At 38.1% G+C, this 17,823-nt stretch overlaps 1 protein-coding gene across 8 annotated transcripts in view; it reads right to left on the bottom strand.

The window, feature by feature from the left end:
- Positions 1-7,271: 7,271 nt before the first annotated feature.
- The window catches only part of GGNBP2 (gametogenetin binding protein 2), a 30,893-nt gene continuing 20,341 nt past the window's right edge, over positions 7,272-17,823 (bottom strand). For 5 of the 8 annotated variants that reach the window (XM_020991801.2, XM_020991802.2, XM_020991805.2 and 2 more), the window contains 8 exons: positions 14,203-14,412; positions 12,895-13,069; positions 11,484-11,678; positions 10,806-10,953; positions 10,535-10,660; positions 10,298-10,446; positions 9,486-9,734; positions 7,272-7,929 (listed from right to left, as the gene is read on the bottom strand). In XM_020991801.2, the coding sequence (XP_020847460.1) occupies positions 7,726-7,929; positions 9,486-9,734; positions 10,298-10,446; positions 10,535-10,660; positions 10,806-10,953; positions 11,484-11,678; positions 12,895-13,069; positions 14,203-14,412 (1,456 nt within the window). In that variant the 3' untranslated portion in view covers positions 7,272-7,725. The remainder of the gene's footprint in view (positions 7,930-9,485; positions 9,735-10,297; positions 10,447-10,534; positions 10,661-10,805; positions 10,954-11,483; positions 11,679-12,894; positions 13,070-14,202; positions 14,413-17,823) is intronic. The other 3 variants (XM_020991800.2, XM_020991804.2, XM_078156108.1) reach the window with 2 other exon arrangements.

The raw sequence follows: 17,823 nt of genomic DNA, 5'->3' as shown, positions 1-17,823 counted from the left end.
CCAGACAGCTCTGAATCTGTGAACTGGAGAGCCCAGCCCTTTCTTCTCTTCATCTGTATGTTTTTCTGCAAAGGCACTCCAAGTGCCTCTGACCTCATCTAGGAAGAAATCAACCAATGACTACAGGAAGGCAGAAGTATCAACACCTCCACCCTGCTGGTTGACTTTAAGAAAATCTCTTCCCTAGTCTTCTCCCCCAAGGAGGGTGGAGTAAGTGAAGAATCAAGGTCATAACTGAAAACAACCTGGCATTGGTTTTAGAACCAGGAACCTCTCTCCTAAAATGATGAGCCCTAGCCTGGGCATAGAATTAAATAGTCTTCTGCTGCCCTGTACATGAAACAGGAAATGTGCCATAAGGGAGACCGAGAGGCAAAAGCAGGTCATCAGATTCCTAAGCTTATGCTTCATCTATTTAGCCACCTCACTCCTTGCCTTCTCTTGTTTTAAAACCTGCCTTTCCCTTCCCCCTCCCCCCAAAAAAAACCTTTACAATCAGCAGGGAGAAAAGGGCCAGAGTGGTGCTCTATTTGCATTCTAACTCTCAAAAACTTGAAGGTGATAACCATCAAAGGGATGTTTGATAAATTAGATTAGGATGAATGATTAGTTATTCATTCAGCAAACATTCAAAATGAACCCACTGCATAGGCAAGATTCAAGAGGGGAAAAGTGCGGTGTATTGTGCTAAGCACAAGGACAGATGCAACCTTTGGAACACAGATGCCGGTAGAGGATGGAAGAGAGATAATACACAGTATGTCACATGCATTAGAGAGTTGCAAAATAGGGCTGTCATGTCTAAGGTCAATATTGCAGGATCAGGGAAGGCTTTGGGGAAGAGTGATATTTGATTTGAGCTTTAAAGGATAGATAGGAATGCTGAAGGCAAAGAGGGGGAGAGGGTAAAGAAGGTAATTCATTCCCACTGGAAGGGAATGAATGAAAAAAACATTAAGCATTTCCCATGTGCCGAGCCTTCTGCTAGCCATGGAGGGTATAAATATAAAAGTAAAGACAGCCCTGTACTCAAGTGCCTTACATCTTGATGGGGAAAACATGTAGGGGAATGGTGGCCAGGGATGGGGCAGTTTGGTTCCCAACATTGCTAGATGGGACTATAGGGTAGTAACACCAATACCAGGGATGATTAAGACAGCTCACATCCCACCTCCCAGAGTTAGGAAGTGCTTTGCAAACCTCAAAATGCTACATAAATGGTAGTTATTACTTTCCATTTACACTGTATCTATCTTGTATGTACATAATTATTTACATGTCTCCCTGTCTCTCCCTCCACCACCACCACCACCACAAGAATGAGATTCTTAAGATCAGGAACCACGTTCTTGCCTTTCTTTGAATACTCAATGATTAACATAGTTCCTGATATATAGGAAGGGCTTAGTAAGTGCTGTTTGACTGACTGATCATTCGTGGTTCAGGATCTCAAGAACTGGAGATGGTGGAAAGGAAAGAATGCGCAGGCAGAGCTAGATGTTAGTGAGGAGATGGTAAAGGAGATGACCTGAGAGAAGGGAATGAAATGAAGCATTCCTGAAATAGTGCTCCAAAAGAAGCAGGCAATAATCCAAAGAGTGTGGCCCCAGGGGGAGAAGTTCCTCCAGGGCATGATCCCTGGTGTGGACAGGTGGCCTGAGAATGGACCTCTGAGGCCAGAGAATCAGTCCAAGCCAGATCTGGCCAAGAATTCTGTCTACAACTTTAAGAAGTGACCATCCCACTTTCCCTTGAAGGCTTTTAGGGAGAGGGAACTAAAGACCTCCAGAGGAAATCTGTTACATTCTTTTAGAAATGTTTTTCCTTAGTGGGGTACAGAAGTCTGTCCTGCCCTACAGGAAGATAGAAGGGGAGGGGGATAAGAGAAGGGGGGAAGAGATAGAAGAGAGGACAGACTAGGGGAAGGGATATTCAGAATGCATGCCATCTTGGCGTGGGGGAGGGGTGATATGGGGTGAAAATTTGGAACTCAAAATCTTGTGGAAGTAAATATTGAAAACTGAAAATAAATAAATTTATATTAAAAAAAAGTTTCTCCTTATACTCTTTCTACTGTTCCATTCCTGTGAATTCTGTTCCCTGCAACTAAGCAGAATAAGTCTTCCAATTCAGATCTCTTTCCTTCACATACTTGAAGGTAGAAATCAAGTCTCCCCTCTCCTAACCAGATTTTACCTTCCCTAGGAAAAATATACCCAGTTCTTCCTACAAATCCTTGTAAGGCATAGTCTCAAAACCCATCACAATCAATCAACAGGTGTTTATTGAGCACCTTATATGTGGCCAAGCCCTGTGTTTCCGGGTGGGTTTGCAGAGACAAAAACAGACCAGTCCCTGCCCTCAGAAAGTTTACGTTCTATCTTGGGGAAACAACACATGCACATGTTGGTAAATTAGATACGTATACGTATACACATTGTACAGACATACACAGTAAATACATTTGAGGGGGGAGATACTGGAAATTGGGGAGGTCAAGAAAGGCTCCATGTTTCTAAGGCGTAGGCAAAGTGGAAGTACATTGTAGGCTTTGTAAAAAGCTTTATACAGAGGTGGCACATAGAATGTTGGGTATGAAGAATAGTGAGTCGGCCAGTTTGGCAGAAATGTAGTGTATGTGGAAGAGAGTATGTGATAAGTCAAGAGAGGCAAGCTGGAAACAGACAATGAAGGGCTTTAAATGACAAATAGAGGAGTTGTATTATATCTTACAGGCAATAGGGAACCACTGGAGATTTTTGAGCAGAGGAGTGACTTAAGACATATTTTATTACTATTACGTCGGTATCTGCGTGAAGGATGGACTGGAGAGGGAAGAGACGGGAAAGAGTGAACCTAGAAATCATAGAATTGCAGAGTTGGAAGACAGATATCAGTGGCCATCTCGTCAAACCCATACATGAAAAGGAATCCTCAATTATATCCCCATAAGTGGTCAACTAGATGATGAAGTAGAGAGTCAGGAAGACCTTAGTTCAAATGCAGCCTCAGACATTTACTAGTTGTGTGACCCCTGGGAAAATCACTTAACACCTGTTTGCCTCAGTTTCTCATCTGCAAAATGGGGATAATAACAGTATCTACCTCCCAGGGTGGTTGTGAGGATCAAATGAAATAATAATTGTCAAGTGTTTAGCACAGTACCTGGCACATGGTAATCACTATATGAATGTTAGCTATCATCATCATCATCATCATTACTCCTGGTTCTGCTGTCTAGGGACAAGACAAGACTAATCCCTCTTCCACCAGGATAACACTTCACATACTTAAAGACAGCTATCACATCTTCCCTAAGCCTTCTCTTCCCCAGGCTAAACATTTCAGTCCCTTCAACTGATCCCTGTATGACAAGGCCCTTCAACATTCTGGGTGTTCTCCTCTGAACACATTCTATCTTATCAATGTCCTTCTAAAACCATGGCCCCCAGAATGAATTCTAATATTATAAATGAGATCTGAACAGGGCAGAATTATCACCTCTCTATCCCTAAAGGTTATGTCCCTCTTAATGCAGCCCAAGATAGCATTTTCCCCTGCTACATCACACGGCTAACTCATAGTGAGCTTGCAAGATCTTTTATCAGACCAACTTCTGTCTATACATGGCTTCCCTATCTTATAATTGTAAAGTTTGGGTTGGGTTTTTTTTTTTGTATTCAGATGCAAGACATTTACATTTATCTGTACTGGATTTCATCCTATTTAGCCTAGTGCTCTAGTCTGTCAAGATCCTTTTGGATTCTGTCATCTGTTATATTCACCATCTACCCCAGCTTTGTCAAGAGCACATTTGATCAACATACCATCTCTGCCTTTATCCAAGTCACTGATAAAAATGTTAAATAGCCCATGACCAAGCACAGATCCCTGGAGTACTCTACTGGAGACCTCTTTCACATTGACACTGAATGGACAACCAGGTCTGAATCCATCTGGATGGTATTATTGTCCAATCTGTGTTTCTCCATTTTCTCCACAAGAATAAATACTTTAACAAAAGCCATATTAAATCTAGGTAAACCATATATCTACTACTTTAGTAATCTTGTGAAAACAGAAAATGAGGTTAGTCTGGCAAGACTCGTTCCTGAAGAAACCTTGCTGATTTTTTGGAATCACTGTTTCCTTTTCTATATGTTCACTAATCATCCTTTCAGTGATTCGTTCTGGAACTTCCTCAGAAAGCAAAGTGAAGCTCATTGGCTTAGAGTTTGCAGACTGTTCTCTTCTCTTTTCTGGGATATTTGCCCTTCTCCCATCTTGTTGTCTATCTCCCACTTTCTGTGTTCTTTCAGATAATCACATTGGCTGGGTCTTTCAGGATGTAGTTCACTTGGGTCAGGTGGTTTGAATTTATACCAAGGACAACCAGGTGTTTTCTTACAATATGCTTATCTTGGGTATCAACTATCTATAAAGGTCATTCAACTGTGCAAACACAAAGAATTGAACAGTTCTACCTTCTCTGTTATCAGTTACTATCATCCTATCTACCCTAAGCAAAGGGCCTAGTCCTTCAATCTTTTTTCTCCCAATACAGATAAAACCTCCATGTTTGCTGTCCTTAGCTTCCTGCTGCAACCTCGGCTCATTCTAATATATTTAGCATTTCTGACACTTTTTATAGCAGCTAGGTGGCCCAGTGAATAGAGTCCTCAAGTCAGGAAGACCTGAATTCAAATCCAGCTTCAGACACTTACTGTGTGACTCTGGGCCAAGTCATTTAACCTGTTTGCCTGTTTCCTCATCTGTGAAATGGGGATAATATCACTTACCCTCACAAGGTTGTTGTAAGCATCAAATGAAATAATTATAAAAGGCTTAGCACAGTGCCTGGCATACAGTAAGCACTATGTAAATATCATCTTTATTATTACAGGGCCATGAGAAAAGTGGTCAGACCACATTTGGAATATTGTGTTTAGTTCTGGGTGCTACATTTCAGGCTACTTTCTCCTCCCTGGTTTTTCATGACACTGATCTCGCTTGGTTCTCTGGCTCCCTATTGGAACATTCCCCAGTCTCCTTTGCTTAATTGTAATCCACATCTCATCACCTTACTCTAGGTGTACCCCAAGCCCCTGCGCTGTGCTATCCTCTCTCTGCACCCTCTATTTTAGTGATTTCATGCATTCACATAGGTTCATATACATTATTATCTATGTGCAGATGATTCCCTAATCTACATATCCAAGTGACTTGTGGAATCAAACCCAAGTCTTCCTGACTGTAGCACTCTCTTATATAATATGTATACCATACTAGCTGTCTCAAAAGAACGAACCACAGAATGGGATCTTGGGCAGAACAAGAGAGGAGATGGTTCTACATTTGGAGTACTGTGGTATCCCAAAGGAGGGACTGGAAAGGAGGCAGGAAAATCTGTTAGGATATGCAGTAATGCAAGGAGGTGGTGATAACTTGGGGAAGCTATCAGGACTTTGTAACTGACTGGGAATGATAAGGAATAGGAGTCAAAGATCAAAAGGTTGCAAACATGGGAGGCTGAGTAAAATGGTGGTACCACAGAAAAATACCAAAGTTAAGTGGTTTGTGGGAAAAGGAAAATTCAATTTTAGACAAGTTGAATTTGGGGTGTCAGTGGGACATCCATAGACAGGATATATTGTGGAGAACATGGACTTGGGTGCTCAGGGCAGTGTGTGTATATACAAGGTATCCACATATTATAAAATGTTTAGGTAACAATACCACATACTCTTCTCATCACTTTGCAGTTTACAGAACATTTTCAAACATTTTCTCATCTTCACAATTTCATGAATTACACAGGTCACAACCACCCCCATTTTAAAAATGAGGTAACAGTCTGGGAAAGTTAAGTGAATTGCCAGTCTGCCTAGTGACTGAGGCAGGCATAAGACTCAAATCTGTGAAAAACTACAGCAAATGGATCCTTCTCCCCCAAGGAATAGCGTATGCAGGGAGTAAACGTAGGTATAATAGTGGAAAAGACACAAAACTAGGAATTGGCCTGGCTCTGTAACTAACCACATGACCTCCAGCATGTCACTAAAACTCTCCAGGGCCTCACATTTCCCAGTCTATAAAATGAGAAGGTTCATCTACCCATCTACATCAACTCTTTCAGCTCAATTTTAGATGCTGGACTTCAGCCAAGCTTCCTCTCCAGGACAATGAAGGTACACAGGGCAATGGTCATTATTAAAGCTTAGAGGCAGGGTGAAAAAAGAGCCAAAGGAGAATCATGGACTTCATTTAACTTCTGCCCTAGATTATGGGATTTAACTAAAAGCATTTTAGGAACCACAAAAAAAAAAGACAATTACACACAGCCTGTCATCTCCCTTTCAAGTGTGAATATCAGATTCACCCCATCCTACAATGCCAAGGGTATCGTGATACTGATAATCATCTGCTGGTATTGTCCAGTGTGCTGTATGTACAACATCAGATCAAAAAACACCCAAGTGCCTGTGTTTACTCAGCTACTGACTCAGATTTTTAAATGGAGAAGTGCAAAGCTGGCAGCCAAATGCCTCTCCTTAGGGAATCTTTCTCTTTCTTCAGTACTTACAGACAGCCTGTGACAGCAATAAGCTGTAATGCCATAGTGACTTTATTGTGAGAAACCAGATAAGGCTGAACATGCATTTATGCAGATTTCAGTGTAACTACTTAGTACAACTCCTGATTCTAAGCTTTAAACAGCAAGTAATTGCCCTATTAGGCAATCCTTAGTTGAAAGTCTGCCAAGCTTTGTTTTCATTCTTATGGGTCAATGTGAACCTTTGAATTTAAGAAGTACTAAGGTACTATTAGTAAGAGCAAGTGAAGTATCTAGGAAAATTAGGGTAACTAGTATATTTAAAGGGATTCCAGTGGACCTTTAAAAAAAAAGGTACCAAAACTGTCTTATAAAATCAACTAGAGCACCAGCCCTGGAGTCAGGAGAACTCGAGTTCAAATCCGGCCTCAGACACGTAACACTTAGTAGCTGTGTGACCCTGGGCAAGTCACTTAACCACATTGCCTAGCCAAAATAAACAAAACAAAATAAAATAAAATAAACTAGGTGAAGCAGAATAAGTGATCAAGGGAAGGATTTATTCTTTTGTTGAAATCTAGGGGTCACTTCTATAAATGTTCATTGATGGGGATTTTCCGCACCATCTACCCCATCAAAACCAGGTTGAGTTACCAAGTCAGGTGACTGGCAAACTAAACACTATTATTACACATTAAGTAGAAACATGTACACCAAATTGTACTATGCGTATTAATAAATATTCTTTATTTTTAAATTTTGCACATTGCGCTTTAACATATTACATCCAAACATTTTTTTGCAAGTGGATGTCTACTTTGTAAAACCTTATATTCAGCTCATCATTTCTGTACAGAATTATAAGTACAACATTACTTTTTGCCACTAAGTTGCTTTTGTAAGTCTCACAGTAAGAGAAACATTTAATGAAAAGAGATGGCTTAAATTATAAGGCAGGCTTGCACAGCTACTCAACTAAACATACAAGCCTGAAGAAAGAACAAATTAATGAAGTTACCTCCACCAACGTCCCCGAAAACAAAAAAGAGAAAAGAATCACATTGATTTAAGATAAAATTCTGCCAAAAGTCACTAAATTAGGAGTTTTTGAAAGAGAAGGCGCAGTAGTCATCTTGAGTGTTTCAATGAAAGACAGAGCTATTTTATTTATTTTAGTTTGCTCCGGCCGTTGTCAACCAGCCACTACAGATGGGCCTCTTGTGATCATTTAAGCGGCAGTATTTATTAAATTTCTCCTTCAGATGTTGTCGGTACTGTTCTCTATTGCTGTAGAAAGACTGGTTGTTTGCCATAAATGACTGTATTTCATCTTGTGAGATAAAGATTTCCTCATCTGAAGTGCATTCAGACTCATCCTGCAAAGGAAAGTAACTGTTAATTAGGACTTGTAAAACACAGAATGGAGAGGTAATATAAGATATGCTGACAGAGGGGAAAAAAGAAATCCAGGCTTTTAAGTTTCAGTTCAGTTAATATCCAAGAGTTTCAAATACAAACTCTTAAATATAAAAAATATTTAATGGCTATCAAAATGAGCAATACAGTATCACTGCTTTAGAAGATGATGATTAATAATAACACTAATACAACGGAAACCTGGAGTAGGGATTAGAGAGCAGGTCTGAAAGCCAGAAAACCCTGGGTTCCACTCTCACATATACAACAAGTTATATATCCAGGGCCAAGTCACAATCTCTCCTAGTGCCCCAGGCAATTCCCTACATTAAGTGGCAGAGAAGGGGCTGATCTGCATTGGTAGAGGGAATTTTTTTCTCTCTCAGAGCTCCCTATACTAAGTCTGGTTCAAGAATAATAAGAATAAGTCTAACAAATGGTCTGAAATTCTAGGCTTACTTGACACTGAGGCTCAAATTCCTTATCTCTTTACCTGAAAACATCAAATAACTGAAGATAATTCCAAGCATTGCCAACTATCGAATAACCAATGAATCTCTAATAGGGGAAGCTAGGTGGCTCAGTGAATAGAGCACTGGGCCTAGAGTCAGGAAGTCCCACCTTCCTGAGTTAAAATTTGGTCTCTTACTAGTTATATGACCCTGGACAAGTCACTTAACCCTGTTGGCCTCAGTTTCTTCACCTGTAAAATGAACTAGAGAAGGAAATGGAAAACCACTCCAGTATCTGCCAAGAAAACCCCAAAATACGGTCATGAAGAATGGGAAATGACCAAACAACAATAAATCCCTAACAGAATAAATATTTGCGTGCCACTTTCTTGAAAAACAAAATTCAGCCTTCTCTATTTACACCTAGGACAGTTATTACATTGTAAACCCACTAAGAATTCCATTACAAGATCTGACTCCTCAGCACCACGCAAAGGGCCCTAATCATTGCTAACAATATCACAATCTTCATCTCACAAGCTGGGTCATTTGAGGTCAGGTACAATTTGCCTGTAGTCCTGGCTCTGCCATGTTCCTTCATGGCACAAAATAGAGACAACAGAGGACCGTCACATTCTACTTAGGCTGGGTAGCACATTCCTTACTTGTCTGGAAGAATCGTTGCCATAAACTGACAAACGGAGAAACAGTCAGCAGTAATCAAGTTTCAAATATGATTCTGAACAGCCTTTGCTATGAACAGAAGCTAACTTTCTGCCAGGACTCGAAGTAGGAATATACAGTAACTACAAGAGTAAACTCTTAAATTCCAACAACTCTTCCACCCTACCCCAGGAAGGTAGGGATGGGAGGACAATCCAGCTCCTCACTTAGACTCTGAGCTTTGAGAAGCAAAGCAGGGGTGCTCTACAATAGCCTGTGCCCTCTCTAAAGTAAAGCTGAACTGCAGTCACTTAAAAAAAACCCTAGAGCACAGATTCTCTTTACTCCATTATTCTCCCCAAGTTTGCAGCCTTTACACCACCACATGTCAGGATACTTACAAGGAGTTCAACTAAGCTCTTGGCACCTTTTCCAGAGTCAGGACCGAGTGACACTTCTGCAGGTTCTGCAAATTGTGGTACGTTTTTCCTATGTTCAAACCAAGGCAGTGGCTGCCCACCTTTTTCTGAGCTGCAGCAATTTTCAGCATGTGAATCTTTGGTCTTGTCACGGTGAAACACTGTGTGCACGGTACTTCCTAAGGTCTCTCGATTACTGGGATCTGTAATACAGCTTCCAAGCTTTTGGATCTGAAATCACAGTAAATAATTATCAAGCAAATTAATTACAATTCAAAACAGGAGACTCCTTGACAAATCTGTGGAAAGGGTACTTAATTAGGGGCAGCTAGGTGGCGCAGTGGATAGAGCACCCGCCCTGAAGTCAGGAGGACCTGAGTTCAAATCCGATCTCAGACCAAACACATGACACTTACTAGCTGTGTGACCCTGGGCAAGTCACTTAACCCCAACTGCCTAAAAAAACAAAAACAAAAAAAAAGAAAGGGTACTTAGAGAGAGATTATAGAAAAAATGTATGAGTTCAGCACCTTGAAATGGGATCTAATACTTAGGTGAGCACTAAAACAGACAAAGAGGGCTGACGTGAGAAAAGAGCACAAAATACAAGTCACAGCAGCTCCCTAAATACCTTAGAAAATCACAATACACTGATCCTCAAGGTTGTTGTTGTTGTTGTTGTTTTTGCTTTACGATTCCAAGTTACTCATCAACTTAACACTTTAGATGCTGTGAATTGTACAAGATAAAACTGCAAAATGAGATTTTTGCTATAGACAAGTTATAATACATACATGTTCATCACACTTCAACATTTTGCTTTTCTTTTTCTTCTTTTTGTTTTTTCCTTTTGTGTTATTCTCTTCAGAATTAGCCCAACACTCCACACAGCTATCGCCATCTTCCTCTTTGTCATCACAGTGATGAACACAGGAATCATCACCTGAAAGAGGGAGTACTGTCTCAATTGTGCTCGTAAAGAAAAGCAGCTACTGTAATAGAAATAAACAAGAAATTCATTCTGAACCTACCATGTTCATCATGGTTACATATGCCTTCAGTGCAGGCTACATCTGAGCCCTCCCGAGAACCTGTCTCACTCCCTTCCATGCTAGATGAGTATCCACAATCACTACCATTACAATGTGGAGATAAACCTGAGAATAAATCAGAGGTTACAATATAATTTGTACTTGTAGTTAACAATTTTCTCAAAACTAAGAAAAAAGATCTATGACTTTATTTTCTTCCACCTAAAGATAAATGAGAACAAACTTAAACAATACATGTTTAAAAGCTCACCTTTTTTTATTTTAGGAGACCCCAATAGATTGCCACTACTTGGACAGGTACAGGAGGTGTTTTCATTGGTAACAATTACTTCTACGCAGCTGTTACCTTCTTCTGTGCTGCCACAAGCTTTGCAGCTGTTTTCTACAAAGCCTGTCTCCTTAAACAATCAAGGCAGAAATGATTATATAAGTCACTTAAATAGTTTTCTTAGCATTTGTAATACAAAGGGATGGGGCAAGGAGGGAGAAGAAATGGCTTCATACTCTACAACATTCAACTAATATAAGCCCCAAAATATACAATTGTGAGTAAATATTTACAAAAAGGTATATTCTAGAACTTGACAAATTCAAGACCTAATCATTTCAAGCAGGTCAAACATATGAGTTTTCACTTTATCCCATTATGACAGGATGGACTGACAAATCTACTTGATTTTATCTTTAAAGTTAGAAAATTCAAGTTTACAAAACAAAAAGATGTTATATTTCTTGTTCTAACTAAGCTCTACTACTACTACTACCTATTTTGGTATTTGGTAGCAAAATGATGCAAAATTCAAATCCAAAAGAAAAGAGAAAAATAATACACTTAACAGGAATACTCAAAAAACAGACTACTCTTACAGGAAGTTACTTCTCTAAGGAATTTTTGGCATAGACTACTAATGAGTTGATTCAAAATTACCTTTTCTTGGCTTATTTCCTTTTCATCAGCTGTTTGCGAGGGGGCAGGAATGTCACACACACACTTATTTTTCCGCCTATTCTTCCTTTTTTGGCGCTTCTTTTCCTGCTTGAGTTCTCGTACTCTTTCTTCTTCTGAGAACTCTTCACAGAGTTGTTCTAATCGGCTAATACCCTGAACTTTTTCCACAGCCATCTATTTAGAAAAATAAAAGATTATGCCATTGTATAATTGCTTTCTCTAATTTGGCAGTTTAAGATGTTATCAGATAAAAACTAATAATGCATTTTGAAAATTAGCTTCCACTAAAGACTTTATAAATTTTCCAAAAGATTCCCCATAAGGCCAATCTTCAAATATAGTGGAAAAAAAATCATAATCTGACAATATACTCCCCCTCCCTACAATATTACTTCAATCAACAATATTTTAACATTGCAATGTTTTAAGACAACAAAGTAAATATAACTATCTCAATTTACTTCTTAAAACACAGATTCTGGGTTTTAAAGATAGCCAAATTCTGTTAAAAGCTCTAACTTCTGAAGATATAAAAGGGAAACAGGGAACAAGTTAAAAGACCAAGAAATTTTTACAAAACGAAACACAAAATGAGCTGGAGAAGGATACAGCAAAGACACTCTAGTATCTTTGCCAAGAAAACCCCAAATGGGGTCATAAAGAGTTGGACACAACTAAAACAAACGATCAACAACAACAAAAGATCAACCCCTAAGGCCTATCACAATGGGGTATTTAAATAACTAAATTTATTTCTCTCAAAGTATAATTGAAAATTTTTGACTTTTTAACAGCTTTGGAATAGCTTTCCATCTAATAATATTGAAACAAGAAATCAGACTAGGGTCTACAAGTTTCCAAACTAGTGGCTGTGTTCTGAAAGGTTAAATTAAATAATATTAACATAAGGCTAAAAAGATGTTATAAATTATTTAAAAGGGAGCGGGGGAAGTAGAAGGGAGAGACTTTGAGTGTAATAGGAAAAAAAAAAACACCAAAAGGAACTATGACAGAGAAAGCTAAATGATAAAACAGTGGAAAAAGGGAAACATCTTAAATTTAAACTGAGCAAAATATACTTAAGGTTTTATTATATATGCTTTTAGACAGCTGCATATTGCCAAAGGCTTTGCAGTCTTTTATTAGTTCTCTGACAAAATCCTGTTAAGTAATCACTAGTCTCCATTTTGTAGACTGGAAGTAAAAAAATAGCAGGTAGATCACAAAAGAGAGGAAAAACTAGGTCTCCCCACCCCAAAAAGACCAAACACCCCTATAATGCCGGTCAGCCACAAATGCTGAGAGGAAAATGAACTGGTTTCCCAGTTTCAGATCCAGTCCACTATTCTGATCAAGCACTCTCAGGTACTGAAACAGCTCCCCTCCGTACCTCGAAACTCTTGCGTAAAGCATCAACACCAAGATAGAAAAGCATCTGCCACGTCTGCTCTTCAGCCCGTAGTTTTTGCCAGATTCGATGCAGTCGTTCATAAAGATGAATGCCCAGGCAGGTCAAAACTTCTTCTTGGGCTATGTCTATTGTCTTAGCATGCCTTTCCCTCCGCCTAGAAAGCATTAAAATCAGGCAGTGACTTTCCAATAAATCTAGTACATTAATGCTTTCTGCGTCATCAAGTTTACATTTTAACACAACCTGAACACTAATATGTAGTAAGAAAGCTAGGTATCTATAAATATACACAGATGTGTATATCTATGCATATGTAAACATACATGCATGTCTGTGATATCAAGGACACAGAAACACACATGTGAGACTTAAATCTTACTACAGCTAAAAAGGATGGTAATTCAGGAACTGGCACTTGAACACAAGTCTATGTAGCAAATAGGACTTTGGAATTACCCAGTCAAATACAGCTCATTCACTGTTTTTTTGTTTTTGTTTTTGCTAATGACAAAAAACCTGAAACTTTTCAAAGAAGTGGAACATTAAGGAAGCAGGAAGATAGGGATAAGAACTAAATTATTCAGCTATATCTCTTATAGAAGAGAAGTGGTCCTAAAATGAAAAACTATTTCACCCACACACAAAATGATGAAAGGATTAAGAATGTGCTCAATTAAAACAAGTGACCGTCTTTATTTTTTTCTAAATTTTGTTTCATGATACCTAGTTTGGAGGTTTTGTTTTCCTTTCTTAAATTTAAAGGAGCATGCACAGTTCATGAATTGCTTACCTTTAAAACAGAGCAATTCTATCCAAAGTGCTGACACCCTGCTGCCAAGCCCATAATCTTGAGCAACATTAGCAAAAGTGGTTTTTCCATAAACTATTGGAGGCCCATTCACAGCAATTACCCAGACTAAAGCTTTACAATTCCACATGAATGGAAAAGTCACTTTTAGATCATTTCAACTGAAAAAATTACATTCATATAACAAAAAATGTCCATCTCCTTTTGATCCAACTTGGAGCATGGAACTGAACCAATAGTCACAAACCATTTTCTTCCTATTTTTAGTCAGAATAAAGAAATGTATATTTCTGTATCAACAGACAGAACCAAGAGAACATGTATTATGAAGGCTGACTTCAAAACATAGGCTTTATATCTAAGCATATGTAATGAGGCAAAGGTGCAGAAGAGATTTATTTACAAGGCTTAGAAACAAACTTTCGGTAATAAAATAAAGAAGCAAAGCGCTAGATAGCCCATTCTAGCAAATTACATACTCATACCCTCCTGCGAACTCTGGCTCAGCTCGACCCAACAGATGTGCAATGAAATCTGTTTCACAGCATACATGTATGTGTCGTTCATGTGGACAGCACCGCAAGCCTTCATATAGTGCAGCACAATAACCCTTCTCTTTGCTGCAATCAAGCTCACCAATAAGAATATTGTATGCTCGAAGTACTTTATTTTTGCAGTCAGTACAAAACCTAGTAAAAATTTAAAAAGGCAAGCAGTCAAAATAAGAATTGGCTATGATGTAGACTCAAAAGAATGTTAGTACTGGAAGGGATCTTAAGAGATCATTTAGTCCAATTCCCTTATTTTACAAATGAGAAAACTGAGACCAAGAAAAGGCAACTTGCCCAAAGAAACAGAGCTAGTGATAGAGTAGGGAACTAGAACTCAGGTCTCCTGAATTCTGCAGAGTCCTACTACTTCACTCTGCCACATTTAGTAAATTAGCATAATGATGAAGACATTTTTCTCAATCTGCATCATTAAGCAAGCCTCCAGGAATATGCTGAATGAACAGATGAATTTTGGTTTCCATTGAAATATACACTTAAATGTATCAAACAGTTTAAATTTTCTATAAGGTTTTAAAATTCTATTTTACACAAACAATTTATTACAAATGTTGACTTGGAGTCAGGAAGACCTAAGTTAGAATCCTGCCTCACTTACTAGCTGTATGACCCCGGGCAAGTCACTTAACCTCTCTCAGCCTCAGTTTCCTTATCTGTAAAATGGGGATAATAGCACCTACCTCACAGGGTGGCTGTGAGGATTAAACATATGTAAAGCGCTTTGCAAACCTTAAAGCGCTATAGAAATGCTAGTAGTATTATTATTAAATAAGAGAAAAAAGATTAGATTCCTTATGTCTTAATATTTTTTAAGCTGAAAATCTTGTCATAATGTGGAGTATTAGCATCTGGCTGAGAACTGTCAGTCTAGTGTGTGTGTGTGTGTGTGTGTGTGTGTGTGTGTGTGTGTGTGTGTGTGTGTGTGTGTGTGTGTGTGTGTGTTACACATGTATATGTATATGTAAATGTAATTGAAAGAAATAGCTGTTATGTTCACTACTTCCTCTACTCAGGCCCCCTCTTTCACAACTTCCTCACCAACTAGGGGTAAGCATCGCCTTTTTTCTACCCCAGCCCTCAACTCCACTTCTGGGGCTGGAGGGGGGTATTATTCTACTCCCCTATGTCCCATTCACCATCCCTTTAACTATCAGGAACAAAAGTGCCCTTCCCTGACCATACCTTTCCTATGTGTTATTTCCCCATTTAGAATATAAGCTCTTTGAGGGCAGGGACTGTCTTTGCTTTTTTATTTGTATCCCCAACATTTAACAAGAACACAGTTCTTAGAACATACTATGTGCTTAATAAATACTTTTTCATTCATTGATTCAAAGTATACTTTTTCAAATTCAGGCATTTTAGTAGACCTGGTAAAGAGACTGACACTTGCACTGTCACTCCTAAGTTCATCAGCCTTAAAAAAAAAATCAGTAAAAAAAAAAAAAAGCAATGACAGTGAAGCATTCTTTTATTTTTTTCAGAAGGCTATGTAGACAGCTAAATACCACACTATTAGAAGTACAATTTTTGTTTCTTAAAATTTTGCTATACAGAGGAAGGATTAAAGTATGTGTTTAATAGCAGTACTGTAAGCATAGAAGCAAATGGCACTTTGCATATGAGTAATAGTGATTCTCAGAGTCTGGTAAGTCACTTAAAGAAGACAGTTTTACAGTTTAACACGTCTTCTAATGATGCAATGTCATAGAACTTAGTCCACTAATACAGAGTGTCCCAAAAGTCTATTTTAAGCTATTAAAGCTTAAGATTGCACTAAGACTTTTGGGACACTCTGTAGTATACAATGAAACATTTACTGCTTTGTGCTCAGGAAAGCTCACATAAAAGTAGATGATGCTTAAAAAAAAAGAGGTGAACTATCTGGATATTCACTAAATATATATTATGATTTTCTACAAAGAGGCTGACAAATGACATCTTAAAATTCAAACCATCTCTCAGTAAGATTTAGAAACGCAGGAAAAAATAAGGACTTGAGATGTTTCAAATCAAGAATTTGACATGCAACAGTTACTCAACCACTCACTACTGGGCATATCTTGGGAAAAGTCTCTTCCAGGAGTGAATTATGCAATTTGCAACCTATCCACAATAACTTGCTTGTACTCCGCCCTATCTTTGCTGCACCTCAGAAACTGGTAAAAGCCGGGCAGAAGACAAATTAAATGCTAAAATAAAGTCCTGATTAACCTGAGCTATTCTCCCCTTCCCTCCCCCAGTATATAATTCAGAAAGTTAGTTATGACAAATAATTTAGTTTACATTTGAAACAGATGTTAAAATTCAAGGAGTTTTAGAAAACAGGCAATGATTTCTTTTATGATACAGCTCTTTAGCGATTACTACACTGAAAAAACAGAAGGCAGGTTTTAGAAGAAAATTTCTCTTATTGGCAAGTAAGGCAGGAAAATCATCAGAATAAGGAACTGACAAAGTTCTTACAGTCAGTCAATGTAATTGTCCTCAATTTCAATACCTGCCCAAAAATACTGCTTAAAAAGAAAGAATTCTTGACTTGAGTTATCCTGTATTCTCTATTAAAATTGAGGATATGCATCCCTCATGTAAATATAAAACATGACATAAACAGTGCAGATATTAACTACAGATACACAATACTTCAGATCTTGAGCTCAAAGAAAATCAGTACTTGATCAAGCAGGACAAGGATTATCTCAGTAAAATTCATAGATACATTAATTACTTTAGTCTAAGAGAAACTGGAAGATATATGTAAAAGTAGAGCAAATGACTGAAGATAGGAACTACTACTCTTGTCTATACTACTCCTCCTCAAAACACAAACTCACTGAAGAGAAATCTATTTGCTGAATAGACTAAGTCACAAAGATATTATATTCTACAACCTAGTACTATAACTGAGGCAGTTATAGTAAAAACTTAACCTGAAAATTCAGAGGGTTAGTTCTAAAATCAGTTTTTTTCTTTTGGAAACACAGGAGAAAAAGGTAGCTCTTTGCATATCAATTACTCCTAATTATCTGCTCTAAGTTTTCCTAGAAGTAGTTTACAAATTGTTTCTAAGAATCATTCAGAGTAGATGTGACCACATACTCAATACAAATGTACTTAAAAGAAAGAATAAGATGAATGAAAAATTCCTGAATTCAAATAATTCTAAATCATGTTTTACTGTCAATGACAAAGTCTAAAAAAATCTATCCCAGAGGCATAAATGTGAGAAATACTATACAATAGCTTATTAATAGTTTGCACCTACACGGTCTTGCCCATAGTAAGCACTTAATAAATGTTTTAGGTGAGTTATGAAGGTAAGAGGTAGAGGAGAGGTTTCAAGTCTCTTTAAAACTTCATTTTTAAGTAGTATTTAAAGACAAAGAAGTCCCTCCTGTCAAGGCATTTGTTTTCTTTTCTACAAGAAATTAATGAATAAATAATCTATTTATTAAGTGCTTACTATGTACAAACCATTATGCTAACTGCTGGGGATACAAATAGACAAGTAAGACAGTCCTTGCTCTCATG

This window comes from Phascolarctos cinereus, unplaced genomic scaffold (genome assembly GCF_003287225.1).
Source record: "Phascolarctos cinereus isolate Bilbo 61053 unplaced genomic scaffold, phaCin_HiC Scaffold_5;HRSCAF=322, whole genome shotgun sequence".
Taxonomy (NCBI): Eukaryota; Metazoa; Chordata; class Mammalia; order Diprotodontia; family Phascolarctidae; genus Phascolarctos; species Phascolarctos cinereus.
This window is presented reverse-complemented; position numbering and strand designations above follow the sequence as displayed.